General features: G+C 50.8%; 11 protein-coding genes across 11 annotated transcripts; 6 read left to right on the forward strand and 5 right to left on the reverse strand.

The window, feature by feature from the left end:
• Positions 1-1,019: 1,019 nt before the first annotated feature.
• BDV37DRAFT_278167 (cytochrome P450) lies at positions 1,020-2,474 on the forward strand (the record flags this gene model as incomplete). The annotated part of the gene is made up of 5 exons (XM_032085976.1): positions 1,020-1,186; positions 1,248-1,399; positions 1,453-1,697; positions 1,751-2,019; positions 2,078-2,474. The coding sequence occupies 5 exons, from the start codon at positions 1,020-1,022 to the stop codon at positions 2,472-2,474; spliced, it is 1,230 nt and encodes a 409-aa protein (XP_031946517.1).
• Positions 2,475-3,111: 637 nt separating this feature from the next.
• On the forward strand, positions 3,112-3,795 carry BDV37DRAFT_278168 (GNAT family N-acetyltransferase; the record flags this gene model as incomplete). The annotated part of the gene is made up of 1 exon (XM_032085977.1): positions 3,112-3,795. One exon carries the CDS (start codon positions 3,112-3,114, stop codon positions 3,793-3,795), a length of 684 nt encoding a protein of 227 aa, XP_031946518.1.
• A 209-nt stretch (positions 3,796-4,004) lies between these two features.
• On the reverse strand, positions 4,005-5,371 carry BDV37DRAFT_278169 (bZIP transcription factor; the record flags this gene model as incomplete). The annotated part of the gene is made up of 3 exons (XM_032085978.1): positions 4,005-4,120; positions 4,189-5,140; positions 5,210-5,371. 3 exons carry the CDS (start codon positions 5,369-5,371, stop codon positions 4,005-4,007), a joined length of 1,230 nt encoding a protein of 409 aa, XP_031946519.1.
• An 842-nt stretch (positions 5,372-6,213) lies between these two features.
• Positions 6,214-8,280, forward strand: BDV37DRAFT_236944 (D-alanine--D-alanine ligase family protein). The gene is made up of 3 exons (XM_032080661.1): positions 6,214-7,227; positions 7,310-7,867; positions 7,921-8,280. Exons 1-3 carry the CDS (start codon positions 6,859-6,861, stop codon positions 8,074-8,076), a joined length of 1,083 nt encoding a protein of 360 aa, XP_031946520.1. The 5' UTR covers positions 6,214-6,858; the 3' UTR covers positions 8,077-8,280.
• Positions 8,281-8,526: 246 nt separating this feature from the next.
• Positions 8,527-11,085, reverse strand: BDV37DRAFT_109633 (F-box/WD repeat-containing protein). Its single transcript, XM_032078350.1, has 2 exons — positions 10,514-11,085; positions 8,527-10,464 (listed from the first exon to the last, which is right to left on the reverse strand). The coding sequence occupies exons 1-2, from the start codon at positions 10,952-10,954 to the stop codon at positions 8,782-8,784; spliced, it is 2,124 nt and encodes a 707-aa protein (XP_031946521.1). The 5' UTR covers positions 10,955-11,085; the 3' UTR covers positions 8,527-8,781.
• Positions 11,086-11,912: 827 nt separating this feature from the next.
• Positions 11,913-14,214, forward strand: BDV37DRAFT_109624 (autophagy-related protein 17). Its single transcript, XM_032078349.1, has one exon. The coding sequence runs from the start codon at positions 12,322-12,324 to the stop codon at positions 13,966-13,968; it is 1,647 nt and encodes a 548-aa protein (XP_031946522.1). The 5' UTR covers positions 11,913-12,321; the 3' UTR covers positions 13,969-14,214.
• A 305-nt stretch (positions 14,215-14,519) lies between these two features.
• Positions 14,520-16,223, reverse strand: BDV37DRAFT_278173 (serine/threonine-protein kinase RIO1; the record flags this gene model as incomplete). The annotated part of the gene is made up of 1 exon (XM_032085979.1): positions 14,520-16,223. One exon carries the CDS (start codon positions 16,221-16,223, stop codon positions 14,520-14,522), a length of 1,704 nt encoding a protein of 567 aa, XP_031946523.1.
• Positions 16,224-16,261: 38 nt separating this feature from the next.
• Positions 16,262-20,696, forward strand: BDV37DRAFT_236950 (chromosome segregation protein SMC). The gene is made up of 5 exons (XM_032080662.1): positions 16,262-16,630; positions 16,710-16,869; positions 16,920-18,130; positions 18,197-20,094; positions 20,148-20,696. The coding sequence occupies exons 1-5, from the start codon at positions 16,593-16,595 to the stop codon at positions 20,438-20,440; spliced, it is 3,600 nt and encodes a 1,199-aa protein (XP_031946524.1). The 5' UTR covers positions 16,262-16,592; the 3' UTR covers positions 20,441-20,696.
• Positions 20,697-21,037: 341 nt separating this feature from the next.
• Positions 21,038-22,045, reverse strand: BDV37DRAFT_236952 (GIG1 family protein). Its single transcript, XM_032080663.1, has one exon. It carries the CDS (start codon positions 21,983-21,985, stop codon positions 21,269-21,271), a length of 717 nt encoding a protein of 238 aa, XP_031946525.1. The 5' UTR covers positions 21,986-22,045; the 3' UTR covers positions 21,038-21,268.
• A 764-nt stretch (positions 22,046-22,809) lies between these two features.
• BDV37DRAFT_109657 (cytochrome b5 reductase family protein) lies at positions 22,810-24,129 on the forward strand. Its single transcript, XM_032078351.1, has 3 exons — positions 22,810-22,896; positions 22,961-23,058; positions 23,130-24,129. The coding sequence occupies exons 1-3, from the start codon at positions 22,892-22,894 to the stop codon at positions 23,903-23,905; spliced, it is 879 nt and encodes a 292-aa protein (XP_031946526.1). The 5' UTR covers positions 22,810-22,891; the 3' UTR covers positions 23,906-24,129.
• BDV37DRAFT_109683 (phosphatidylinositol phosphate kinase family protein) lies at positions 24,130-25,604 on the reverse strand. The gene is made up of 2 exons (XM_032078352.1): positions 25,180-25,604; positions 24,130-25,112 (listed from the first exon to the last, which is right to left on the reverse strand). The coding sequence occupies exons 1-2, from the start codon at positions 25,450-25,452 to the stop codon at positions 24,354-24,356; spliced, it is 1,032 nt and encodes a 343-aa protein (XP_031946527.1). The 5' UTR covers positions 25,453-25,604; the 3' UTR covers positions 24,130-24,353.
• Positions 25,605-25,926: the final 322 nt, after the last annotated feature.

Genomic DNA, 25,926 nt, shown 5'->3' on the forward strand with positions numbered 1-25,926 from the left:
ATAATTCACAGACGTATCTTTTAAACAGTTTTCTTTACCGCCTTAGAATACCAGCGTACGATTGACTGATTTTATTTTGCTTGAGACTATTAACAAACCAGGATGACCTGCTAGTGCCCTACCTTGGAATATAATGTGAGCAAAGTTCGTCAGATCAAACTTACTCTGCTTGTAAAAAAATCACATTGAGTGGCCAGATTCGGTACTACCTGCATGGCAAATCCCAGTAGCGAAAATCTGGTTGGATGGGCCACGTTTTAGCCTCAGTGGACATCCAATGGCTACGAGTTAATCTACCGCGAACGCGCGGTCGAATGCAATGAACTCTGCAGTGTAACGCAATATCCTGACAATGGGAATCAGCGATGCTGGCGGACGCAAGGTCAGAGTCAAGTCTCCAGGGAAGCTATTAATGCATCCAAGGTCACTGGCCTACCCACTGCACTTCTCACCATGACGTTGGACTCATCTACTCTGAGTATCACCAAGGAGACGGCCCGAATGTCATTACGATGTACAGTTTAAGCGCTTTTATCCTCCTAGGGGGAGTCCTGGGGCTGTATGTCCTGTTGAAGTCAAAGGCGTCACGAGCCCCTCTGCCTCCAGGCCCCAAAGGACTGCCCATTATCGGCAATATTGGTAGCGATCTTCCGCGCGGCGGGAAAGACTGGGAGCATTGGCTGAAACACAAGGATTTGTATGGTATGGACAGTATTCCCGGCCACCTCTTACTCTGCGTTGAAATCCTCATCTGGATCGCCGCCAGGGCCCATTAGTTCGATCACGACGGCGGGGCATACCCTCATCATCCTAAACGGCGCCAATGTGGCAATGGAACTGCTGGAGAAGCGATCGGCACGATACTCAGCTCGACCGAGATTGGTGATGGCCCATGAGCTGTAACTACCTCTTGCTCCATCTCCTAGACTGTATACAGACTACGCAGGGGCTATTCAATTGTGCGTTGCTAATACCTGCGTACCTCCTTCCCTAGTTCTGGAGCCGACATCTTTGTCACCATGCATACTGAAAACGCTCTCGTTCGTGAACAACGAAAACGCATACTCTCACAGCTGCGCTCGGAACGCGCATTATTATCGCTTTACCCGCAGGTGGATACGGTGGTCCGACGCTTCCTGCTGCGGACGTTGCAAAAACCAGAGGAGTTAATGGATCATATCAAAACGTGAACGCAACGTAGCCCTTGTACTTGAGGTCTAGTAATTATCGGCTAATGTGATCCATAGAGGAATCGGAGGAGTTATACTAAAGATCGCATACGGTTATACCGCCGGGTTTCATGGTCGGGATCCCCTCATCGATCTCGTGGAAAACACATCTTTTGCATTTGGCATAATAAACCAGCCAACAGGTTGGCTGGTGGATAGCATTCCCGCCCGTAAGTCACCCTTCCTCGGTGTGTGCCTGGTGGTGGCTTACAAGCTGGGTCAGTGAAGTACATGCCGAGTTGGTTTCCGGGGGCAGGGTTTAAGAAACAAGCCAGGGAGTATCGACGCGGATTTCACACATTAGCTAATTGGCCGTTCGCCTTTGCTCAACATCAGATGAAGGAGGACAAGTATGAACCTTCATTCGTTTCCAGACAGATTGAGCAGACAGGCTCGATACTTAGTCCCGAAGAGGAGCTGAAGATCAAACACTCGGCAGCTGCGGTCTTCCAAGCTGGCTATGATACGGTGCGTGAAGCTAGCAAAGCGTCACGGCGGGGCCATACTGATTGAAGCTATAGACGGCATCTACCATCACATCCTTCTTTCTGGCAATGGCGCTGTTTCCTGACGCACAGCAAAAGGCCCAGGAGGAAATCGACCGAGTCATAGGAGCGAGGCTCCCTACGCCTACAGACCGAGTGAAACTACCCTATGTTAATGCGCTTATCAACGAGGTCATACGCTGGAACCCGGTGGTTCAGATAGGCATCATGCACGCAGCCACAGAAGATGACATTTACGAGGGCTACCTGATCCCCAAAGGGGCCCCAATCGTCCCCAACATTTGGTGAGTTGCTTTCCCTTATCTACGATGCCGTCAATACTAATCCCACGCCTCATGACAGGGCATTTGCGCACGATCCAGAGGTATACTCTGATCCCATGTCGTTCCGGCCCGAGCGCTTTTTGGCATCGGACGGACACGTACCAGAACGTGATCCGCACACGCTGGTCTTCGGATTTGGACGCCGGATTTGCCCCGGCCGTCCGCTGGCGGACTTCAATAACTTTCTCACGATCGCACGGTCACTCGCGGTCTTTCGTATTCGAAAGGCCATGAAAGATGGCAAGGAGATCGACCCCATCGTAGATTATCAGGAGGGGATCGTCGGTCACCTATCACCGTTCCAAGTGAGCATCCAGCCGCGAAGCGCAGAACACGAAGCCCTCATCCGTTCCATTGAGGTTGAAAATCCCAGTTCACGAAGCGACTCGGCGACACTTGAGTCACTCAGGGTATAGAGTGTATACGTACTGGCTTCCCTAGAACGACCGCAGGTTCCCTATTTTGGACGCCTCTTTTTTAGTGAGAGGACTCAAGGGGCAGACCAGTGGCCTTATATTACCACTTAGTAGCTAACTACTTAGATCTACAATTTATAGCTATTACTGAATCTATATTTTAACTCTCCCCGCGGGCCACAGGGGTAGATCTTATGTCATTCATATTTAACTGTATTTACTGTATCTCTGGATTTACTTACTGCGTAGTCGCGCGGCTTTCCAAATAAAGGTTGGATTTTAACCAAGTTTCCAGTTCCGTATCATTCATCAACGAGATGAGAGTATCAGTATCTTACTGCATTTTCACACCGACTTACAGTTTATACACGTCCAAAGCAGTCTTATGGATGCTGTTGCAGCATCACAGAGAAACTTTGTCTTAGAGATTACGTTGAACAGGGCGAGAATCCTGCCCCAACTAATAGCACTTTTTTTTCTGATTCCGTGATCCTTTATTGTGACCCACCTATTCTCGGTACCCGCTGCCGAAGTAAATGGGGCTAAGTATATTTCGTCGCCGTCATTTAAGTGTTCGATAACCCAAGATACTCTACTACATGTACTCAGAATTTATTCATACCTACAAGCATACAGTATGTCAACCGATCAATACGAGTACTCGCTCTTCCGCATTGACAAAGAAAACGCAATCCAGTCATCAGCCCAAAAGTACAAACACCTGCGTCTCCAAGCCCTATCCATCGCACCGACGTCTTTTTCCTCTACCCACGAGCTCGAATCTTCCCTCACAGACACCGAATGGGTGAACCGCCTTTCAGCGAACGGACGAGAGACTTTCATATGCGCCGCGAAACCCACACAAAACAATGAACCATGCTCACAGATCCCAGAGTGGGTCGGCCAGCTAACGCTGCGGGGCCCACTGAGCCCCGAAGACTTCATCCTACCCGAGGAGTCCGGACAGAAGAAGCCCGCTGGAGAACAGGACACGGAACTCTGGCAGATGCTCAGCTTATTTACGCTTCCGGACCATCGCGGCCGTCGTCTCGGGAAGAGGCTGTGTCAGGAGGCCTTGAAGTACCTCGCTTCGTATAGGGACTCTCCGCGCGAGCTCTGGGTGCGGTTGATGGTGAAGCCGGAGAACTATGCGACGGTAAGCTTGTATCGGGGGCTGGGGTTTGCGGAAGCGGGGAAGTGTACTCTTGCTGAGGCGTTGGTTGCGAATGGTGATGAGGATCTGTTACCGGGAGATACTAGTGGCGAGAAGTATACTTCCCGCAGTGGATTGATTATGATGTTAGAGATTTGGCGGTCGTGAGTCGTTGATTTGTTTGCTTTTCGTGAAAGGGTCAGTGAAGGCAATGCCATTCGGCTTTGTTTAGATGGAGACGTCATCTTTCGGTAGTAGGCTAATTCCCTCTTTTTGATATGGGTGAAACCTGTCCACTACTTATCTTGTAGACAGTGCCGTCAGGGAAACCGTGAGAATGTGACTCTAATATAAAGTCCCCGTCTTTAATGGTGAAATTATGGTTCACGGTTGAAAGTCGGATCATCTGATATCGCCAGGCTGAATGCCGCTTCAACGTCCAAGCGACGGAATCCCAGTGCACAGCCTAGACATACCCCCCTCGAGAGAAGTTCTGCTCAAAATGTACCTTTAGCATTTTTGCGTATCACACAGTACAAATAGGAGACGGGGATAACAAACCATTGAGAAATCGGTCCACGTTGAAGATCTTGGCACTCCGCCGCCGTGAAGACAGAGAGGGCTCAACCCCTTGACATAATGTCATGTCCCTGCATGATTTGAACGAACTGACTTCCGACAAGTACATGAATGACTGCGCTCCTCCAATAACAAGTCCATTCTCTTCAAGCCAGCCCTCGATATCCCGAGGATCAAACCACGTTTCATCATTAGTCTTGGACGGTGTCTCTGGGACATTCTGGACAATGCCGAAGTCCGCCGGCCTGTTTTTATAATGCGTTCCCGCGCCACCCAGTCCATAGACATATGCCGTCCGGTAATCGGCATTAGTCCGTAGCAAGATGTCGAAGGTCGAAATCATCGTGTTGGCGTCAGAGTAATGGAAAGAGTACTGGAAAACGCGGGCGACCTCGGCCCCGTCCGCACAGGGGTTGGTGAGTAAGCCGTGAGCACGCTTGATGCAGCTGAAATAGAGCCGCTGGGAGAAATTCCTGGGCAGTGGAACTTCCATTCCGCATAAATTAGATGGCAGCCCTAAAGGAAGCGTAAGAATAGGCGTTGGCGTTTCAATAGGTACAGCGGCTGGTAGCGGAAATTCTGTCGCGCAAGAGGCATAGATACTGGAAAAATAGACTGGCCCGGACGGGTTAGGATCACTGCTTGAGTTGTTATGGTGGACGTGTCCATCATCGCGTCGTGACTCGTTGAAGGGCTCAACAATCTGAGAAGCAGATAAAAAGTCGCGGGTAATACTCTGGAGCTCGTGCGTCAGATCCGGCTGTGTCAGACTACTTTCCGCCTTGGTGACGTGGGATAGCATTTCAAAGAAAGACTGTTTCATATGCCTGATTCGACTTTCAAGAACCTGTACGTAGTTCATGCGCAAAGCATCTTCCTCCTCTTTTCGAGACCTGTAAGTCCGTTGTGCTTTCCGGACTTGCTTCCGGCGCCTCTACGCTCCAGTCAGATAACCAGTCAAAGCATAATAAAGATGGAGCGAGCAGTAGGTTCCTAAACATACCTCTACTAGGCCTTTTTGCGTAGGGTCAATGGGGGGTCTACCTCGCTTTCCTGTACGTAATCGACGAAGGCCATCTGAGGTTGAAGAGCATCCCTCATCTTCACCTGACTTTCCAGGTAGACTGTTCGAACCTGCCCTTGAAACAGACCGGCTGGAAGACATCGTGATCGTATACAGATCTCCGAATTTATGTACACACCGGGTTGGCTTCCTATCAGACTAGTCGCGGGGAATACAGAAATGGGTGGCTGCGGTGGTACTGTACCCACATCCCGCAAACATTCCTAGGGAAAAGCCAATGAAAACTCACCTGAGCGCTGTGTAGTATCACTATTGGTGTGCTAATAATAGTTATTACTTAGTGACTATCCAAGTTATATAGATTACGGAGCAGAGACCCTATGAGTACAAAATCGTACAGTGGGTACACTGTACAGCACCTGTGTTGGCATGTTGCAGAGTCTAGGAGAGGAAAAGTGAAATGCCCTAATCAAGACCGAGTGGTAGAAGATGATAAGATCAATTAATTACCTGGGCAACTTTAGTAAAGAATAACAAGATAAAGATGGGATAGAAGCTAGTGCCCTTGCTGTCTTTTATGTCAACACCCTGAGTTTCTTATATTCTTGGAAGTGGGTGTATTCAGAGTTTCAATATAGTCCTCCACTCTCTCTGTACTATGTATGTAGGGTCTCGAAAGGGATTGCTGCGGAATGTATTGCAAGCCACATGGAGATAGAAAGCAAGGAGATTTACCCCGAAGTACCCATTTAGCATTCAGTTTGACTATATATCTTTACTCACGTAGGTTGTATTGCCAAAGTATTGAAATGTTTGATGTCGATGTCATGACTCATGGACTCAAGAAGAGAAGCTATACCACCTCGGGCTAGTGGCACGCTAACCCCAGAACAGACTAGAAAGCATCATCTCCCTTATCACCAACTGACACTATATCGGCTTGCATAGTTCTGGATCAATCTCGACTGATGAGCGATTTCTCTTGCAACCTGGTGATGATTCAAAAAGTTTCCTCCGCCCAGTGAGGTTTCCACAATCGGCAATGACAAGGTTCAAGATAAGGACCCTCCTTGATACGACGTGCTTGGATCCTCCGAGTCTATTCGCACGTCAGGCATTCGCATCCATGGTAGGCCTGTGTCTCCAGGGGGCAAACGGCGGCCAGACAAAATCTAGACAGACCTCCCTATTCGTCTTGCGTGACGATTAACATTCTGATGCAATCTTGATATCCAGGATGGTCTCCGCTGCTCGTTTCACTGGCTAATCGGTCGATCATGACGCAACAAGGTCCATGGGCAGACAAATGAATGGAACATGACGTCGACGGCTTCCTTCCTTGTTGCCAATGGGGAAAACACCCTAAATGGCGAGGATAGTTACGATGGGGAAGAGTTAAGGACACCCAGAGTCGATAAAATCTCTCGTTCACCGGGTGTCGTATATGCACCAGCCGTCCGAGTCTTCCCGTCCATACCTGCTCTCACATCATCCGGGGCGAAGTGAAATTCATCGCTCTTCTTCTCACCCTAATATCTAGCTTATCTTAATCCTGTAACGTTCTGAATTATTCTTCTATCTACAGTTCTATCTCCCACGGTCATCGTCATCCCACGCCATAGTACATCATGAGAGACACTAGACGCACCGGCCTCAACATAGCATTTGTCTACGATCCAAAGGATTACTATGAGTCCATAGGATATTCCAAGAGCGAATGCGCCGATCTCGCAGACGATGTGACCATCAACGGCGTAGCATCAGCCCTCGAGAGTCTCGGCCACCGCGTGGTCCATGTTCCCGGGATCAAGACTCTCGTCAAGCATCTCTCAGCAGAGAAGCACAAGCAATGGGATCTCGTCTTCAACTACAGTGAGGGCGTATTCGGCTCCGCTCGTGAGTCGCAGGTTCCCGCCCTGTTAGAGGCGTATCAGATCCCTTTTACCTTTTCCGACTCCGCGACGCTCGCAACAGGGATCGATAAGGGAAAGACCAAGGTGAGTTGTACTCCGCAGCGTTCTTCATTAAACGTCAAATCCTAGAGTATCTAAGACTGATTGATCTACTCACATTACTTAGATGCTATTAGAACACTACCGAATCCCAACGAGCCCATTCGTCATCGTCCCTAGATTCGGCGAACTCGTAGACTACGCCACTCTAGAAGACCAAATACCGTATCCGCTCTTTGCGAAGCCAATCGCCGCATCCACATCCAACGGCATATCACCATCGAACAAAATCCTGCGAAAAGAAGACCTCCAAGACGTCGTCGAGGACCTCCGCACCCAGTTCAAAGACCAAGAAATCCTCCTCGAGAAATTCCTAGACGGTCGCGAATTCACCGTAGCCATCCTTGGGACCGGCGAACAAGCCGAAGTACTAGGCGTCTCCGAGGTGACATGGTACAACCCGGCAGGGAGAAAAAGCGACGACCTCTCCGTCGACTTCGCGACAAGTTCCTCCAAAGAGGGCAAGGGTGACGGGCATGACATGGGCCACGTTCATGCGGACCTGGCAGATCCTCTGGTCAAGGCGGTAGCTGAGATCGGATTCTCCGCATATCAGGCACTCGGTTGTAAAGATGCAGGTCGGGTCGATATCCGCCTGGATGGTGCCGTGCCATATGTCATCGAGGTATGTCTCCCCACCGAAAGATACAATAGCATGCCCCCTCTAACTTGCAATAGGTGAACCCGATCTTCGGACTACGACCGGATTATTCCTTGTTCACTTGGATCGCGAAAAACAACGGAATGGAATACCAGGACATCATCGCGGAGGTCGTCGACAATGCTCTACTGAGGCAGAAACCGGCGATGGTGCCGAATGGTTTGAAGAATTGATCTCATGCCGTATAGATTATATCCTTGGAAGGGAGCCGCTAATAAACAATACCGGGGCCAGAGCAAAAAGGGGGGTGCGAGTAATATTTACTAAGGCGTTGGCGTTATTCAGGTTCAGCTCGGGAAATATAAAACGAGATTCCCACGGTATCCTTTCGTAGACTTGAATTAGATAGTCACCCGTTTGCAACAGCATAGCTCGTCATCACTATTTTCAGGTTATGATTTGATCGGTGCTTGAAAAGAGTCACACGTCTAGAGTTGATAATGACTTTGTCCATGTGCGACGAATCGGAAACAGTTGGTTCTGGTCGGAAAACTCTGATGCGTTTTAGGGGAAGAGGAGCTGAGCGTCATACATATGCCATATACCCTACATTTACATACTAACTAGGCAGATATACGAGCAACGATACGACTAGTTTTAGGAACTTTGAACACAATAGAAATGAAATCAATAAGATTATTGCTATTTTGATGGGCATAATCCCGAACCCATTTCCCAAGAGCCTGTCACGCAGGCAAATCAACAACGCCAGACACCATCCATGCCAAACCGAACCTTATATAATGATAACACGAATGATCCCTGACCCTAGCGCCAACTTGAAGGGTATTTGTATCCAAAGCACAACATTAAACATAGGCGCGTCATGTCTCCACAGGAGACGGGCCACGAGAAGAAGAAAAGAAAAAGCAAACTATTTAACTGCGGAAACTGTACATGCGCACTTCACCATCCTCGCTGCCGGTCGCAAACCGACTGTCGCCGAGACCGATACAGGTCACTGGTCCTGAATGGCCGGTGAAGGTGCGCTCGCATTTGCCCGTCCTGGGATCCCAGATCTTGACCATCCGGTCTTCCGCACCAGACACGATCCGGAGGGTATCGGCACCGAGCGCCCAAACGCCTTCGAGATGGCCGAAGAAGGTACGCAGGCAGCGACCGGTCGTCGTCTCCCAGAGTCGGATGGTGGAATCCAAAGCGCTGGTGACGATGTAGCGTGGTGGGGCTGGGCGGCCATTGTCAAATGAGGGACCAAAGACAGACGTCTCAGAGAGGTTCGACTCCAGTCCGAGCGCTGCCTGGAGGGCGGCTGGTTCCGTATCTCCCGAGGTGGTGCTCATGTTATCGTTATCACATTCGGCGTCGTGCTCTTCGAACTCGAACTCCCGGGGCAAAGGAACCACCTGCTGAACTTGGCCGACATGGCCATGGAAGGTGCGTAGACAGGTCTTGGTGTCCAAGTCCCACAGGCGAACGGTGCAGTCATCCGAAGCCGAGAACACCGTCCGAGAAGTGGTGTCCACTCGGACAGCATTGACCCAATCGGTGTGCCCGCGCAGGAGAAACGTTGACTTGTCCTCAAAGTTCCAAATCTTGACCGTCTTATCGACGGAGGCTGATGCAAGAATCGATGCGTCAAAGTGCAGTCCAATTACTCCTCCACGGTGACCCGTGTAGGTGGAGATACACTCGCCCGTACGCCAGTTCCACACCTTCAGACTGCGGTCCATACTGCCGCTGATCAGTTTGGTGTCGTCAAACTGGAGACAGCGAATACCAGATTGATGTCCGCGGAGGGTACGCAGCTCTTCTCCGGTTTCGGTATCCCAAATCTTGATGGTCGCGTCGTATGAACCAGTCGCCAGAATGTTGTCCTCGAATTGCAAGCACATCACCCCGTTGGTGTGGCCTTTGAACACCTTGGTGGAGCACCGTCCATATTTCCAGTTCGTGCCAACCTTGAACCGGTCCTTGTAGACCTCCTTCCACGGCCGGTAGCGAGTCGTATAGTAGTCATCGTCTGGCTCCGATCGAGTATCCAGTGAGGAACAATGCCGCTTCACGATTGCCGTCTCGTCATCGCTCGAATCCGCCTTCCGTTTTTGAGTATTCGAATCGTCTGCATGTGTCGCACTGCATTCGGCACCTCCTGCGTTCTGCGCGGGTCCGCTGACGTCCCAGTTCGTGGCACGCAATTCAATTTCGCGCTTGGACTCTCGCAAACGTTTCCGCTCCAAAAGAGGAAGTCCCCAGCCACATTTCTTGCATTTGCGGTGGATGTGTTGTTCGCACATACGATGCCAAACCACATCATCATCTGCAAGTGCCCGCCAGCGGCTGGACACCTGGGCGGCTTTACACAGCGAAGTGGTGTCGAGGTAACACAGAATTTTAAACGAGATCTCCGGTGGAAGAGCGGTCAGGAAGTCGATTCGGATGAGGTCTCGGACGGTAGCGGACACGAACGAAAGTTGCGGGAAGCAGCACTGAGCCATGATCCCCTGGAGGATCAATTTGCGGTGCTTGGCCGGAGCGGCCGAAAAAAGAGACCATACATGGGCAATGCCCTGTTGGTCCCTAGGAGGCAGCGTTTCCAATTCCTATAACTCATTAGCTAAGAGAAACACGACAAGCCCTAAGAAGCCCTACCCTCTGTAGTTTATCCATGGACGGCTCGTCTGCCTGTCGTCTGCATTTAAGGTCTGGCCGGTGGCGATAGCAAAATTTCGAGTTTGGGCTACTCAAATCCTCCAGCTTGTCGGTTCTTCGCGAGCCTAAGGGATCGTATTGTTCGGGGATATGTTTGACGAGAAATGGCGTAACATTCTCGTTTGCAAGCTTTGCGGGAGTCGTCGCAGCGGCACCGAAACTGTGGGGCTTTCGATGGTTAGAATCGGTCTCGGGTTCGGGTTCAATTTCCTCAGCGGTGTCCGATGCGCCGCCAAAGATGGACTGGAACGACTGCTGCTGTTGTTGTAATGATTGTTCGTGCGAGGGATGCGTAAGTTCTCGCGTTGGTTGGGCCATTTTCATCAAGAAAGTCTGCGAAGAGTCGCTACCTTCACGCACTGATCGGTCGTCGAACTGCATCGTGTGACTGGGACGAGGTCCTACCGCCCGCACGCTACCGTGGTAGCAGTCGTAATGAAGGGCAGAACGGAAGGTCGAGAAAAACCAAGAGGACAACGAATATTACGCCAGCAACCACCTTCGTCTGGGTTTGCCGCAGTCAAAGTTCAATATTGCGGTACCTGATCGTGCGCCGATAGGGGAGTGACAGCGGCGACCGTCGGGAATTGATGGGTCGGGTCGCAAGATAACGAGATTGAGTAGTTGATAGGCGGGGAGAGGGATGGCGACAGCGAAAGCGGCAGAGAGAGAGGATGGAAGAGAGGGAGTAGGGTCTTCTTCTTTCTGCTTTCAATGGTCCAGCCAGATCCGAAAGACGTGCAGAAGGATACGCCCGAGAAAGAGATCAGGGGAAAAGAAGACGATCGGAGAAGCATTGTACTTGTACATCGGCGACCTTGTTGGCTCCTTTGATCACGCAAGCGCCATCCAGCGTATCGTGCTACGCTAGTCCCCTTGCGGTAGCCTTCACGTGACAGCGATGGCGCCATAGACGCTCTTAGTCGCATCAGCACAACATCTCGACCCGCCAGAGAAGACGACGAACTGCTTCTGTGTTGCACAATTCGTCGCCATTGTCCGCCCTTATTGCGGATCCCCCAGAGTTTTCAGAAGCTACTCTGGCTCTGTCTTGCGCTATTCTGGGATCCATCGCTTGGCGCTAAATTCCCCAGTGGGCTGGGTGCCAGCAGCGACGTACTCTACTCCGACGACAATCAGTTCCACCATTGGGCCGTCGTGCTTCTGACCAACCATTGCTCTCCCAGATCTATACGCTTGCTAATTTTTCTTTAATTTTTCTTTATGGATGTTTTGCCCCTTGTGATGATTACCTAAGTTAGTGCCGGAAACAGCCTCATCACCTCATTTTGAATACCCCATTTCGTGGCAAGATTTCTAGAGACGTGGAGTCCTTGAAACATCACATCATCTCGGCTTCAGAACGCGGCAAGATCAGTCAGGCCTTCCATAACGAAGGCTTCTTGAGACTCAATTTTGATTTAGACGTCTCACCGCTAGAATCCGAACCACGCTAGTCCCTGTTAGTCGGGCAGTTGATGGTCGAAACCACTGGTTGTTTAGGAAGGGATAAACGTTGCTTGGCCTCTCCAATGGAGTGATGATGGCCTAAGTCTGCGCACTTCTCACGCCAGATTCCCTGCTCCTCTGTATTACTCTGCTCCAGACCGGTCGCTCGGCCGCTCGCAGTGTTGTGCCGTCCATTCATTGGACGCTCAAGCTCATCGGCGAGTGATCTTATGCGAATCACTTGCGGTAATTTTCCATTATCATTTTGCCTACCGGATTGATCTGGAACGTCCTCAACCATGTCAGACTCAGAGTCATCCGCGATATCCAATAATGCTTCTCATCACTCCCCGGGACAGGAGAACTCAATGCCTCAGCTAGAGACACTCATTTCGCATTTGGTTGCGGCGAAACGGTCCCTGTCGTCCATCAATCACGTCTGGCGTGCTAATGAGATCGTCACAGCCGCTCGCTCTGCATTAGAAGAGAGCGTTGTAGTCTCGGCGCGAACGGGTTTCCTTCGCCGGGGGCTGAATAATCAGCTGCGCCTTCTGTATAGTGTCCGTGCCGAGGTTCAGGAGGTCTCTTTGCGCGGCCGGTCAGAGTTCGCTACCGTGCTAAAGAGCCTTGATGCGGCAGATGCAAGACTGAGAAAGACGTTGGATTTGTTGCGAGAAACCATTGTCCACGCGTCATTCCGCCCAGACGATGAAGAATCCAAAAGTTTACATGACTTTGTCGATGAGCGCGGGGTGGACGAGCTACATACAACCCTCAAAAGCTCAATCGATCGGACCAACGCCGCTCAGACGGACCTAGAGTCGTCTAATAGCGCTTTTGACGATGAGTTACAGTCTATCAAAGAAGCACTCGGCAATTACCGGGCAGCGACGCAGCTCGCGTCATCCCGAACGTCCGCCTCTTCGTCATCGCCATCGACCTCCAACGCTAGCTTGCCGTCTCTTTCGTCAATTCCATCCATGCTGCATTCCCTCGAGATGCATGCCCAAGAAATGGCTAACCTGCTTGAGTCGTTAGTGCGCCACTTTGACCTCTGTGTCACTGCGGTCAAGCACACGGAAGGTGGCGGAGCAGCTGCCCGATCCATCACTGGTGACGTGCCCGCTACGGTGCATGTCAACGGGCGTGTTGGTCCCAATATCGAGGAAGGCATCAATGCCAACTTGAATGCCCCACTGGACCCGCTAAGTGACTCGGAATATCAAGAAATGGTAGGCGTGCTAATCAAGGATGCGGCCGAAGCGGAGGATGTGGTTATGGAGATTCAAGACCGCATCGGCGAGATGGAGACCGTGTTGGAAAATGTGTTAGCCCAACGGGACAGTGTCCTGTCGGTATACAACGCGACGACCAGTGTCTTCAAACACCTGTCAACACTCGCCTCGACCCAATTATCGGGATATATAGCCCAGGCGCACAGTTTTACTCGTGCCTGGCACGAAGAGTACGAGAAAATACAGAATGGCTTGGCCGAGCTGTCGGACCTCAACACACTGTATGACGGCTTCCTGGAAGCGTACGACGGGCTTATCCTCGAAGTTGCGCGCCGACGGCAAGTGCGGCACCGGGTGGAGAAAGTCCTCCGCGACGCCAAACAGAAGCTCGACCAGTTGTATGAGGAAGACGTGAACGCCCGCGAGTCATTCCGCGTAGAGCAAGGGGACTACCTCCCGTCGGATATCTGGCCCGGGATTGGCCGAGAGCCAATGCGGATTGAGTTCCGTCGTATATCCGGAGGTAATCTTAAAGGCATAGCTGCGGAGCCACCGGACCAAGAAGCCCCGGCAGTGGACCCCAAAGAAGATACCCGGGCAGTTTCCCCGGGGGATGGCGGCGAAGATGCTGAGGTCATTCCGGAACTCCCAAAGGCCCTTGTTGAGGAAGCTATCGCGCGATTCAATGCCCGAATGCGACATCTTCCCTGATCACAAGCTGCGCCATGCTTAGATAGCTACCGGTCTTCCTTACGATATTCGGTTTTAGATAGTATCTTGTCAGATAACCCAGACAAAGTCAGGCGTCTCACCGACCATACTTGGGCTGGAAGGTACCGATAATGCTTCGAGTAGGTGTTCTGGTGCCGCTACATGATCTAGATGATGAATTCCAAAAGCAGGCTTAGTCCTAGTCCGATAGACACGCCAACCCCGTCACTCCATAGCCACCACGGACGCATACTCCATGTTCGCGATGTAAGCGCCGATTGGTACGGATATGTGATGATTGGGTGGTTGATATGAGGTTCAAAGAGAGCTCTGATAGGTCATGAAACGCTTTAATTTTTTTTTTATTCTCTTTGCAAATCTATATGCTCGTGTGATGGTCCTTATATATGCGTCGAACCATTCTCTCTATCCATCAAAAAATCCGGTCATAAATCTCATGAGATCGTGCGCAATAAAACCCCGTCCTAAGCCCGTAATAATGCTGAAACTTTTGTTGAACCCAGATAGAAAGTAGCGAAGCGAAATCACGTTCATTTCTTCTTTCGTGAAGAAGTAGACACCAGACGTTTCTTCATGTGCTTTGGCATCTTGTTCGCACGCTTCTCCCGCTTCTCTTCCTTCACCTTCTGCTTGTGGTCGCGCTTGGTATCTTTGTCCACGAAGCGCTTTCCGCGCGGAGTCCCCTTGTCAAAGGGGTCCTTTTCTTCGTCGTTCTCTTCGTCCGACCCAGAGCCTTCTACGGAGACTCCGCCGCTCACATCAGAGCCGGCATCACTCTCCGCGTCGTCAGGTTGCGCAGCGGATTTGCCACTGGCGAGAAGATCCCGGTAGACGAGGTCTTCACCTTCACCTGCATGAACTTTCTCGGCATCACGCTCGATATCGTAAACCTGTTCTAGTGTCTGGGGGATATACTGTTGGCGGAAGACGGCAGTGTCTAGTTCTTCGTCTGGTATCTCGGCTCGGGCCACGAAGAGCTTTTCAATGGCTTCCTGCATTTCTTCGCTCTGATCCACGGTAGCTGGGCCTTCGGCTGAGATAACATACTCAAACACCATCCGCTCAGGCAAGACATCGACGGATTTACGACGGAAAAAGTCGCTGATGTTTTTGATATCCATACGCAGGAATTCCAAGCTCCGAGGGTGGTCATGCTCGACACTCTGACTGACATCGATGATGTGGAGCTTTTTCTTGTGGTAAAGCATGTTGTACTCGCTCAGATCTGCGTGAACCAGACGACATGTCTGGTACATGACGCGCATGTAGCCAAGCAGATCGATGTAGAGCTCACGCCAGCGGGTCTCAGGGTTGGGGATGTCAAATTCGACGTCCTTCAGACGAGGCGATGCAATTCCCTTGGAGTTACCTAGGAATGCCATGACGAGGACATGAAGTCGCAGGTAGACCGGCTCTGGGCAAGGAATTCCGGCCGAGTGGATTCTTCGGAGGTTGCGCATTTCCTTCTCGGCCCATAGTTTCACCATCGCCCGGTTGTTGCTCTTACTGTAACCCTGTCTGAATCGGAACTCGCCACTCACGTACTTATCTCTGTCCTTGAAGACTAGAATACTGGTTTTGTAGACTTTAATGGCCCGGTGCACGGGAGCAGCATCCTCCTCATCCTCCGGGAACAACATAGAGTAGTAGACGTTGGCTTCTTTACCCGTTGATAGACATCCGTGAATTTCCGAAACGATGTTGCGGTTGATCATCTGCAGCAGAAGCATTCGTGTACGGGGATCCAACACCTGCTCCGAAGTTGCTCTATCGGCTCGGTCATTGCCACGGTCCCCGCGAGCCGCCAATCCGGACTGCATATCATCAAGCTTGAGCTTTGTGGCATGACGAGTCAACGACTTGATCTGGTCATCAACCGATGCACGGGTGTTGATGCTAGGCTTTTGCGTATTGGTCTTCGGGTAAGTCCACTTGGGAGCATTCGGGTCGGCGGCGAGTTCGTTCGCTTTGCGCTGGCGGTTAAAGGCCTTCGTTAGATCGGCGGGATTTGAGGAGGAAATGTTCTCTGCTTCCAGGTCGTCGTCTTCGAATATATCATCGTAGTATTCCTCCTCCTCGTCCTCCTCGTCCGCCTGCACCGTAGCATCTTGCCCCGCTATAGTGGGGGTGGTGCCATCTTCATTAATATATCCTTGATTAGGGATGTAGGTGTGCGAAGGTGATAAGCCGTCAGCCAGACCAGGAGCCTGGGCACTTGGATCCGTCGACGCCATGGTGAGCTTCGAATTCCGAGAAAAAAGGTGGCAAATCGACTCGATCGTGGGCGCTGAAATCGGCAAAGAAAAAAAAAAGTTACTGATATATTCGATTAAGTGTGGACCTTGTGCGCTCACCGCCCGGCAGAACCCCGCGGGTCGCAACGCGTAGGGAAAAGAAGGCAAAGCGATCGGCCAACGCGTGCCGTCGCAAGTAATCAAGCAACTGTCAACTCCGTGCTCCAGCGCCTCGGACTCCTACACCACCTGTAGTCCGCCCTTGCTACTCGCCGTCAGGGCATCGGCTCCTGATTTCTACCGTCGGTTGCGTGATGATCTGGTTGTTGTGCTTGCCATAACCTCCCGTGTCAAGCGCGCCTTGTCAACATGTACGTCAAGCAAATCATTATCCAGGGCTTTAAGAGGTAAGTCGCGCGATATCTGAAGTGACTGCGGAGACTCTTCGGGCATCTAGACTAACCGTCCATTATCTCCGCATAACAGCTACAAGGATCAAACGGTCATCGAGCCCTTTTCTCCAAAACACAATGTCATTGTTGGTCGCAATGGCTCTGGCAAGAGTAACTTCTTCGCGGCCATTCGCTTCGTTCTCGGCGATGCCTACACTCACATGGGCCGGGAGGAACGCCAGGCTCTCTTACACGTATGTATCCTGATTACTCCGTCCGATTACGATATGCTTATGCTGAACAGGAAGGTTCGGGTTCCGCTGTGATGTCGGCATACGTTGAGATTATCTTCGATAACTCCGATGATCGGTTCCCTACTGGCAAACCCGAAGTCGTGCTCCGTCGTACTATTGGCATGAAGAAAGACGAATATACGCTGGATCGTAAGAATGCCACCAAGAACGATGTGATGAATTTGCTCGAGTCCGCTGGTTTCTCGCGGTCGAACCCTTACTATATTGTCCCCCAGGGTCGAGTGACGGCCTTGACCAATATGAAAGATTCGGAGCGACTGAATTTGCTGAAGGAAGTGGCTGGAACACAGGTCTACGAAGCGCGTCGTGCAGAGTCTCTCAAGATCATGCACGAAACAAACAATAAGCGGACCAAGATTGACGAACTCCTGGATTTTATTAACGAGCGTCTCGCGGAACTAGAGGAGGAGAAGGACGAGCTGAGGAATTTCCAAGACAAAGATAAAGAGAGGCGCTGCTTAGAGTACACGATTTACTCCCGCGAACAACAAGAGATCGCCAGCTACCTTGACAGTCTGGAAGAGCAGAGGCAGACTGGCGTTGAGGACACTGACCTGAACCGTGACCGTTTCATCCAAGGTGAGAAGGAAATGGCGCAGATTGACGCCGAAATCGCCGAGTGCAAGCAACAAATCGAGTTCCTCAAGGTAGACAAATCGCAGTTGGAAGACGAGCGCCGTGAAGCATCCAAGGCGCTGGCGCAGGTTGAGCTGCAGGCCAAATCGCTCACCGATAACCAAGCAACTGCTCAAGCCCAGAAGTCCCGTCATGACGAAGAGTTGAAGTCGGTTGAGGCTGCTATACAAGAGCGCGAGGCGGAATTACAGCAACTCATCCCAAGTTTCAATTCTGCAAAAGACCAGGAGGATGCCGTCAAGGCACAGTTGACCGAGGCAGAGACCTCCCGCCAGAGATTGTATGCCAAACAGAGCCGGAATTCCCGCTTTAGGAACAAGTCCGAGCGAGATAAGTGGCTGCAGGCTGAGATTAAGGACAACTACACGTCCATATCCACGGTACAAGGAGTGATGGCCCAGACTCAGGAAGATATCAAAGAGCTTGAAAACGACATTGCTCTCCTAGAACCGGAAACAGAACTCTTGCGAAAGCAGATTGATGGTCGAGGAGACACCATTCAGTCTGTGGAACAACAAGTCCAAGCGGCGAAGGATGAGAGGGATCGCCTTATGGACCAGCGAAAGTAAGTTTCTTCGTTTTTTTGTCTGTCTTTCTTCCCCACCTTAGCAGTCCGCTAATACTTCTTCAGGGAACTGTGGAGAGAAGAAGCAAAGTTGGATTCGATTCTCGTGAACGCTTCAAACGAAGTAGACCGCGCAGATCGCTCTCTATCTCAAATGATGGATCATAACACTAGCCGTGGTATTGCAGCCGTTCGCAGAATCAAGCGTCAATACAACCTTGAAGGTGTTTACGGCACACTTGCAGAACTCTTTGATGTCAATGACCGGTACCGAACAGCTGTCGAGGTCACGGCGGGTCAGAGTCTGTTCCACTATGTGGTCGACTCGGACGAGACTGCCACCAAGGTGTTGGAGATCCTGCAACAAGAAAAGGCTGGAAGAGTCACGTTCATGCCCCTGAACAGGCTAAGGTCAAGGCCTACCAACATGCCCAGGGCTAGCGACACAATACCAATGATCGAGAAGCTCCAGTACGATCGGGCATATGAGAAAGCATTTGTTCATGTATTCGGTAAAACTATCATCTGTCCGAATTTGCAAGTTGCCGCACAGTATGCCCGAAGCCATGGTGTGAACGCTATCACTCCCGAGGGTGACCGTTCAGACAAGCGGGGTGCCCTTACTGGTGGTTTCCACGATTCGCGCCAGTCCCGTCTCGATGCAGTTAAGAACCTGGCCAAGTGGAGAGATGAAGTTGAAACCAAAAAGAGCCGCGGTAATGAAATTCGAAAGGAACTTGAACACTTGGACCAACTCATCACGAGAGCTGTAGGTGAGTTGCAAAAGCTGGAGCAGCAAAGACACCAGGTACAGAACAGCAGTGGTCCAATGCGGCAAGAGCTGCGGAGCAAGCGTGACCTTATCCAGAAGAAAAACGATAATCTTGAGGCTAAGCGACGGGCTCTGCGCAATATTGAAACCAACTTGGCTGCTGTGACAGATCAAGTCGGTGCCTTCGAGGCAGAACTTAAGTCGCCATTCCAGAAGGCACTTACAAATGAAGAAGAAGCACGCCTGGAAAGTCTCAGCGCTACCGCTCAAGACCTTCGACGGCAGTATCAAGAACTCTCCAGCCAACGCAGTGAACTGGAGGCCCGCAAGTCTGTCCTAGAGGTTGAGCTTCGGGAGAATCTCCACCCTCGTCTTGATCAGCTGGTGGGCCAGGATATTGATATGGCTGATGATGGCAGTCAGGGTAACCTGAAGGAGACCCAGCGCGAGATGAAACGTCTCAACAAGGCTCTCGAAAAACTCGGCCAACGTCTCCAACAAGTGGATGAGTCCATTGAACAAGCCAATGCTCGCATGGCTGAGCTTGGACAAAGAAATGCAGAGACCCGGCGGGAGCTGGACGAACTGGCCAAGTCCATTGAGAAGCACCAACGACGGATGGAGAAGAGCATGCAGAAGAAGGCTGCCCTAACCAAGCAGGCCGCCGAATGTGCAGCAAACATTCGTGACCTGGGTGTCCTTCCTGATGAAGCTTTCACCAAGTACAAGAATATGGACTCCAATGCCGTTGTCAAGAAGCTCCACAAAGTTAACGAGGGTCTCAAGAAGTACTCACATGTCAACAAGAAAGCGTTCGAGCAGTACAACAATTTCACGAAGCAGCGTGAGACACTCACTACTCGAAGAGAAGAGCTTGATGCCTCCCAGAAATCGATCGATGATCTCATTAACGTACTCGATCAGAGAAAGGATGAAGCCATTGAACGGACCTTCAAGCAAGTTTCCCGTGAGTTCCATAATGTGTTCGAAAAGCTTGTGCCTGCGGGTCGTGGTCGTTTGATCATTCAGCGCAAGACCGACCGCGCCATGCGGCAGGCAGACGAGATCGATTCCGAGGACGAAGAAGCCCAGAATAGCGTGGAGAATTACGTCGGTGTTGGAATCAGTGTCAGCTTCAACAGTAAACATGATGAACAACAGCGTATACAGCAGCTCAGTGGTGGCCAGAAGAGTAGGTTCTCCGTCGCGCATTTGATAGTGACATATGTACTAACCCCTTGATAGGTCTTTGCGCCCTTGCGTTGGTCTTCGCTATCCAGGCTTGTGACCCAGCCCCGTTCTATCTGTTCGATGAGATCGATGCCAACCTCGACGCCCAGTACCGTACTGCAGTTGCTCAAATGCTCCAATCGATCTCAGACTCCACGAATGGACAATTCATTTGTACCACTTTCCGGCCCGAGATGCTGCATGTGGCCGAGAAGTGTTACGGTGTCAGCTTCCGGCAGAAGGCTAGTACGATCGACGTAGTGTCGAGAGAGGAGGCATTGAAGTTCGTTGAAGAGCAGAAGTCATGAGAGGAGCAGGTGGGGAGGTCCTCTTTGATCGGTTCACGTGTCTTTACTACTCCGTTGCCGGGATACACAGGGTAGCAGGCGTATTATGACGGGCAATTCTTCTATTTATCGCTTTTTCTTCTAATTATATCACTTCCTTTGTATACGGAAGGTTTCTTTGACCCCTTTCTTTGTATTTTTATTGAATCGTCGGGCTCTTGCTTTGAAATTCCCCACAGTCAATTATTTAACGTCTGGATAGCTTGATGCATTCGCTACGACTTATGTGGAACTTTTGCTTTTATCTCAGACATACGTAAATCAGTATTCCTGTCTCTGTGGGCTTATAATCTGGGCCGTGTCGTGCTAGATACCTTGGTCTTCCCTTTAAGCAATTGTAAACACTAGTAACAGACCGGCAGATCAAGCGTTATATTTCACTATGGCCTGGCAAGGCCTTTGGCTCACTAATTCCTCGGGCGCCGTTCCCCCTAGTAATGATGCATTTCGCATTAGCCGTCATGTATATGTTTCGTGGGTGTCAAGTAGTGCCCATAGTAGATTCTAAGTGATTTTACATTTTTATTTATTTATTCCTATTTTTCTTTTTTGGATTCGGGGAAATCGAGAGGCCAAACTGTGTGGTGCCTCTCTAGGGGGGTGAAATATATATCTCAGCTTAATAGGACTGTAAGCACATAAACTATCCTAACACAACACAAACTACACAGGAATATTAAAACAACTATGATAACTGGCGTCAACGTGTGCAATGTATCCAAACGTCTCTCGATGCAAAAGCAGATCTACATCTAACATCTAATTTCTGAATCCAGCCGAAAAGACATCCTAATTTCTCATAGGTTCTCCAGTCCACTCCTGCAAAATATGCTCAGGAACCCCCTTCACAAGAACATGCATATGCTCCAAGCTGCGCACACTCTGTAGCGCAGTCCAATTCTTAAACCAGAGGACATTCTCTTTCGGATCCGAAAGCTTCAAGTTCCCCTCCTGTGCAAGGCGCGCGACAAAAGTGCGGTGCACGAAATCCTCAATCAGGGCGCGGGACTCGTCGGTCACGTCCCCATTCTCCGGCTTTACGGGGACAGGAGTCCGCAGCCACACGACGAGATGGTTGATGTCCGGGGTGACGCCGTAGGGCCAGTCGTTGCGGAGAATCTTGTAGTCGGCGGGATCGGCAAAGGGGATCGGGTTTCTGAAGGGGAAGACCGCCCCACTGTCTGTTGTGGCGCCGGTAGTAGCGGCGGTGGTGGTGTCAGGGTCCGGGAGGTGCCAGCCTAAACGGCGTTGACAAATGTAGTTTGTGATGGTGCCATATTGGGCTTTGATATCCGCTGTCCAGGCGAGATAGCGTTTGAGATCGGAGGGTTTCCGCTTTAGAATTCCGAGATCATTCCGGGCTGTTTCGTGGTGAGTATGTGGGGGGATAATCAGTGCGTGAGGGAAAATTAAGAATGCGGAGCCATGAAGAGGGGATTGGAAATAAAGCGTGAGGGGAAGATTGATAAATAGACATATTTTTTTTTCCATGTTTATTTTTATCATAATTTTTAAAGATCAAAAATAAGAAGATAGGACATACCGATGATCGCCTTGAGATCTTCCCAGTCATGGAGGACGAATTCCTCGTCGGTCTGTGCAAGAACCTGACGATCGACGTCGGTGAGGTTAAAGGCTGGAGGAGCCTCTTCGCGGGTCATGGTTATAAGAACTATTTACTGAGATAGAGTCTATTGGGGGTGGGTTGTCTATGGAACTCAAAGAAATTGAAGGACGGATCGGAATTCTGGATCGGGAAGGGCAAGAGAAGTAAAAGTCTCCATTCGAGGGGAACCTGAGGCAGACAATGGATATTGGCATCGGGAATCTTTACCCCAGAAAAGCAAAAGCCCCCAACAGGGACTTGGGATGTCGACTCGGATTGGTTCTTGCACAATGATGGGTGGACTCGTATGACTGGATATGCTTAGATTAGACCATAATCTATTGATCTGACAGCGGAGGCCACAATGAACTCCCTGAGTCGTACCATCTTGCCACCCGACTCGGAAGCCATTGGGACAGTGAATGGCCTGCTTGAGGTAATTAATGTCTACATACTCGTACAGGAGAGATCCCCGCACACATGACTCTCCGAACCCTCGGCGTCAACACCTCTTTGTCTCCCCGTGATTTCGAGTTCAACCGATCGGTCAACAATACGTACCGTAAAATTACCGCCCTCGTCGAACGAAGAAAAGGAAGATCTGCCGATCCATTGTGCCTGCCTCGGGTACCTCGCCGGTAACGGCCCCGTACGGCGGCCCATCCCAAATCTTTCCGCTATTTTGTTATCTTCCGCGTCTTTTCCTCTTCTCCCTCTTCACTTTCTCCTCCATCTCTGTCCTACTTTCTCAACGTTTGTATCTCTTATTATTCCCATTCTCTGGGGTCGCTGGAGGAATTGTCAACATGAGGTTTGTGTTTATTTCCCCGCGGTGACCTATCGCGCAATGACTGACGTTTGACCGCCACCCACAGTGCCTTTGTTTCGGAGAACATGACCTCCGCCCTCCTGGTGGTTGGCACAGCCATTTTCGCTGTCTTGGTCGGCGCGAAGCTGCTCGGTGGCAGTGGTAGTATGTGATACCTCAGCGCTACCCCAATCCGCATCGTATGATTGTGCTGACCGCTTCCTTACCTGGACCAGAAGCCAGAAAGGTCTTGAACCCCACCGAGTTCCAGAACTTCGTCTTGAAGGAGAAGAATGAGATCTCTCACAACGTCGCCATCTATCGCTTTGCCCTGCCCCGCCCCACTGACATCCTGGGTCTGCCCATTGGTCAACACATCTCTCTCGCCGCTACCATTGAAGGCCAGCCCAAGGAGGTTGTGCGCTCCTACACCCCAATCTCTTCCGACAATGAGGCTGGCTACTTCGATCTCCTCGTCAAGGCCTACCCCCAGGGTAACATCTCTAAGTACCTGACCACCCTGAAGATCGGCGACAAAATGAAGGTGCGCGGCCCCAAGGGCGCCATGGTGTACACCCCGAACATGTGCCGCCACATTGGTATGATTGCCGGAGGAACCGGTATCACCCCCATGCTGCAGATCATCAAGGCCATCATCCGCAACCGCCCCCGTAACGGTGGCAACGACACCACCCAGGTGGACCTGATCTTTGCCAACGTCAACCCCGACGATATCCTGCTGAAGGAGGAACTGGAGCAGCTGGTCAAGGAGGATGATGGCTTCCGTGTCTACTATGTGCTCAACAACCCCCCCGAGGGCTGGACTGGTGGTGTTGGATTCGTTACTCCTGACATGATCAAGGAGCGCCTCCCTGCGCCGGCCGCGGACATCAAGATCATGCTGTGCGGACCTCCTCCCATGATCAGCGCCATGAAGAAGGCGACCGAGTCTCTCGGATACACCAAGGCTCGCCCCGTCAGCAAGCTTGAGGACCAGGTGTTCTGCTTCTAAGCGTTCCTACCTGTTTGTGCTTGACAGCTTATATAACAGATAAAAAGCATGTCTTCCCGTCGCGATGTTAGCTCGGATAGATGTGCGGATGCTCATATTTGAGATATGCCATACTATGTTGGTGTTGGACCCGGAAAAATGCCTTTACCGTTTCGGGATGATAGATTTAGATGAGGTACTCACTCTAGCGGGTTTCACTACCATTTAAGTACGCGCGATACCTAGAATTTGATACGATGATCTCACTTTTCGTGCTGTGCCTTGCTTGCAGGGCTTTAGCGTTGCAATCCAACTGTATGAACCCGATGTAAAAATGCGATCTGCTTGATTGGGAAAATGGCGGTAATGCGACTTCCATTCAAATCCTACCTAACCCGTTTAGAAAGTATATTCATGGTCATGTACTTTGATTTAATAGAATAGTGTACGTCATATAGCATGGGGGGTTTTAAGGTTCATAAACCTCCATGATGGAATCCACCAAGGCCAGGAACTTCTCCCGATACTCATCAGCCGTCGTGGTAATCGTCATCGGACCTTGACGGCCAATAACATTGAACGTCTGGATGACTCCCGTCATCGCCTGCGCATGCAACTTATGCTTGGCCCAGAAGAAATCCAACAGCACCGCACGATACTTCCACTTCCCATCCGTGGACACTAACCCAATACGCCACTTACTCCGCTTCCCGATCACGTCGGGATTGGAGGAGGCCGGGAAGCGAACCAGAAACAGAGAGTAGTCCACCGCGTTGGCCGACGCAAGAAATGCCGTGTCGGCCTCTATCATCCGCTTCATATCGTCGTAGTCCGATTGAGTCAGCCGGATCTTATCAGGAAACTTGTCCGCCAGTCGACTTAAGGTTTCTTGGCTGACGAGTGGACCGGGGACTAGATCCCGCTCGGGGAAGAAATAGTCAATCGGTTTCAGGTCGTAGGTCTCCCATTTCTCGGCGGCTGGGTCCTTCTCCTTTCCGCATAGTATGTTCTCCATGATGATATGGTGCGCTGGGGTTGTTTTGATGAGGGTTCCCAGTGACGTGTACGCCGCATAGATATAATCCGTAATCCAGACAAGGATGGAGTCTGTATGAGCGCTTATGTATTCATAGTATGGTTGGAAGAGATCATGACGGAAGAAGGAGTGTTCGAAGTGCCGGGGGAGGCTCTTGACGAGGAATGTGGAGTTAGACGTGCTGAAGAATGTCTAAGTATGAGTTAGTACTGAGACCTATCTCTTCTAAAGAAATAATGTAAAGGGCTCATGAGCATACGGATCCAGAAAAGCCCAGATCTCCCATCGGGAGTAGAGGAAGCGCCTTGTCTTCTCCACTCAAGAAGCTGGCTCTATATTGCTCCTCTGAGATCTCCCAGATCTCATTCCGCAGCCTTCGGAACACATCTGGCTCATATCGAAGAAGCTTCAGGGAGAATACGCTGAAGAAAGCAATGATCCGTCCAATCAAGGTCTTGCGAAAGGTCTTGGGATCTCTAAAGAGCGCGAATTGTATACTCTTGGCGAGGGCTACCTGGCGACGACGACCCATTGTGACGGTGGCAGTGTATATGAGAATGAAGAAACAGGCGTACGCATAGTGAGGACCGGATATATGTACATGGTGAAGAGATGCATGGTCCAAGCACGGTCAAGACCAGGTGTTGACGTCCAGCATGGTGACGTCAAATGGCCCCAGGGTTGAGACGTATACCTAAATAGGGTTAGGGTGCGATAGAATCAGGTGATCATCCATGCCACTGGCAGACCGTGACTCACTCACCGCCCTGGGCGCAACTAGAACTGCCGCATTGAGTCAACGAAGGACGGACAAAAAAAAAAAAAAAGAGGGAAAAAAAGTTCCCCTCCAGCGCTTGAATTCCCCCTCCGTTTATGGGTCGGTATCTCTTTAGCGGGGCCCGGCGATTTTCCAGCGCCATTTTCCAGACTGTGCAGTCCTGCGGTCCACAAAATAATTGCTCTCCCTTATACAGTCGTCCCCGTCCCCTCTCGCATTTTAATCCCA

This window comes from Aspergillus pseudonomiae, assembly GCF_009193645.1.
Source record: "Aspergillus pseudonomiae strain CBS 119388 unplaced genomic scaffold BDV37scaffold_3, whole genome shotgun sequence".
Taxonomy (NCBI): Eukaryota; Fungi; Ascomycota; class Eurotiomycetes; order Eurotiales; family Aspergillaceae; genus Aspergillus; species Aspergillus pseudonomiae.

Excerpts from the sequence above, each read along its gene's own strand:
- BDV37DRAFT_109624 (XM_032078349.1), top strand. The coding sequence starts at position 12,322 with ATGTCAGACTCAGAGTCATCCGCGATATCCAATAATGCTTCTCATCAC.
- BDV37DRAFT_109633 (XM_032078350.1), bottom strand. The coding sequence starts at position 10,954 with ATGCAGTTCGACGACCGATCAGTGCGTGAAGGTAGCGACTCTTCGCAG. Across the intron at positions 10,465-10,513 it reads CCATGGATAAACTACAGAGG|GAATTGGAAACGCTGCCTCC; the intron begins GTAGGGCTTCTT and ends AATGAGTTATAG.
- BDV37DRAFT_236944 (XM_032080661.1), top strand. The coding sequence starts at position 6,859 with ATGAGAGACACTAGACGCACCGGCCTCAACATAGCATTTGTCTACGAT. Across the intron at positions 7,228-7,309 it reads TCGATAAGGGAAAGACCAAG|ATGCTATTAGAACACTACCG; the intron begins GTGAGTTGTACT and ends CACATTACTTAG. Across the intron at positions 7,868-7,920 it reads CCGTGCCATATGTCATCGAG|GTGAACCCGATCTTCGGACT; the intron begins GTATGTCTCCCC and ends AACTTGCAATAG.
- BDV37DRAFT_236952 (XM_032080663.1), bottom strand. The coding sequence starts at position 21,985 with ATGATAAAAATAAACATGGAAAAAAAAATATGTCTATTTATCAATCTT.
- BDV37DRAFT_109683 (XM_032078352.1), bottom strand. The coding sequence starts at position 25,452 with ATGGGTCGTCGTCGCCAGGTAGCCCTCGCCAAGAGTATACAATTCGCG. Across the intron at positions 25,113-25,179 it reads ATCTGGGCTTTTCTGGATCC|ACATTCTTCAGCACGTCTAA; the intron begins GTATGCTCATGA and ends ACTCATACTTAG.
- BDV37DRAFT_236950 (XM_032080662.1), top strand. The coding sequence starts at position 16,593 with ATGTACGTCAAGCAAATCATTATCCAGGGCTTTAAGAG. Across the intron at positions 16,631-16,709 it reads ATTATCCAGGGCTTTAAGAG|CTACAAGGATCAAACGGTCA; the intron begins GTAAGTCGCGCG and ends TCCGCATAACAG. Across the intron at positions 18,131-18,196 it reads CGCCTTATGGACCAGCGAAA|GGAACTGTGGAGAGAAGAAG; the intron begins GTAAGTTTCTTC and ends ATACTTCTTCAG.
- BDV37DRAFT_109657 (XM_032078351.1), top strand. Across the intron at positions 23,059-23,129 it reads GCTGCTCGGTGGCAGTGGTA|AAGCCAGAAAGGTCTTGAAC; the intron begins GTATGTGATACC and ends TACCTGGACCAG.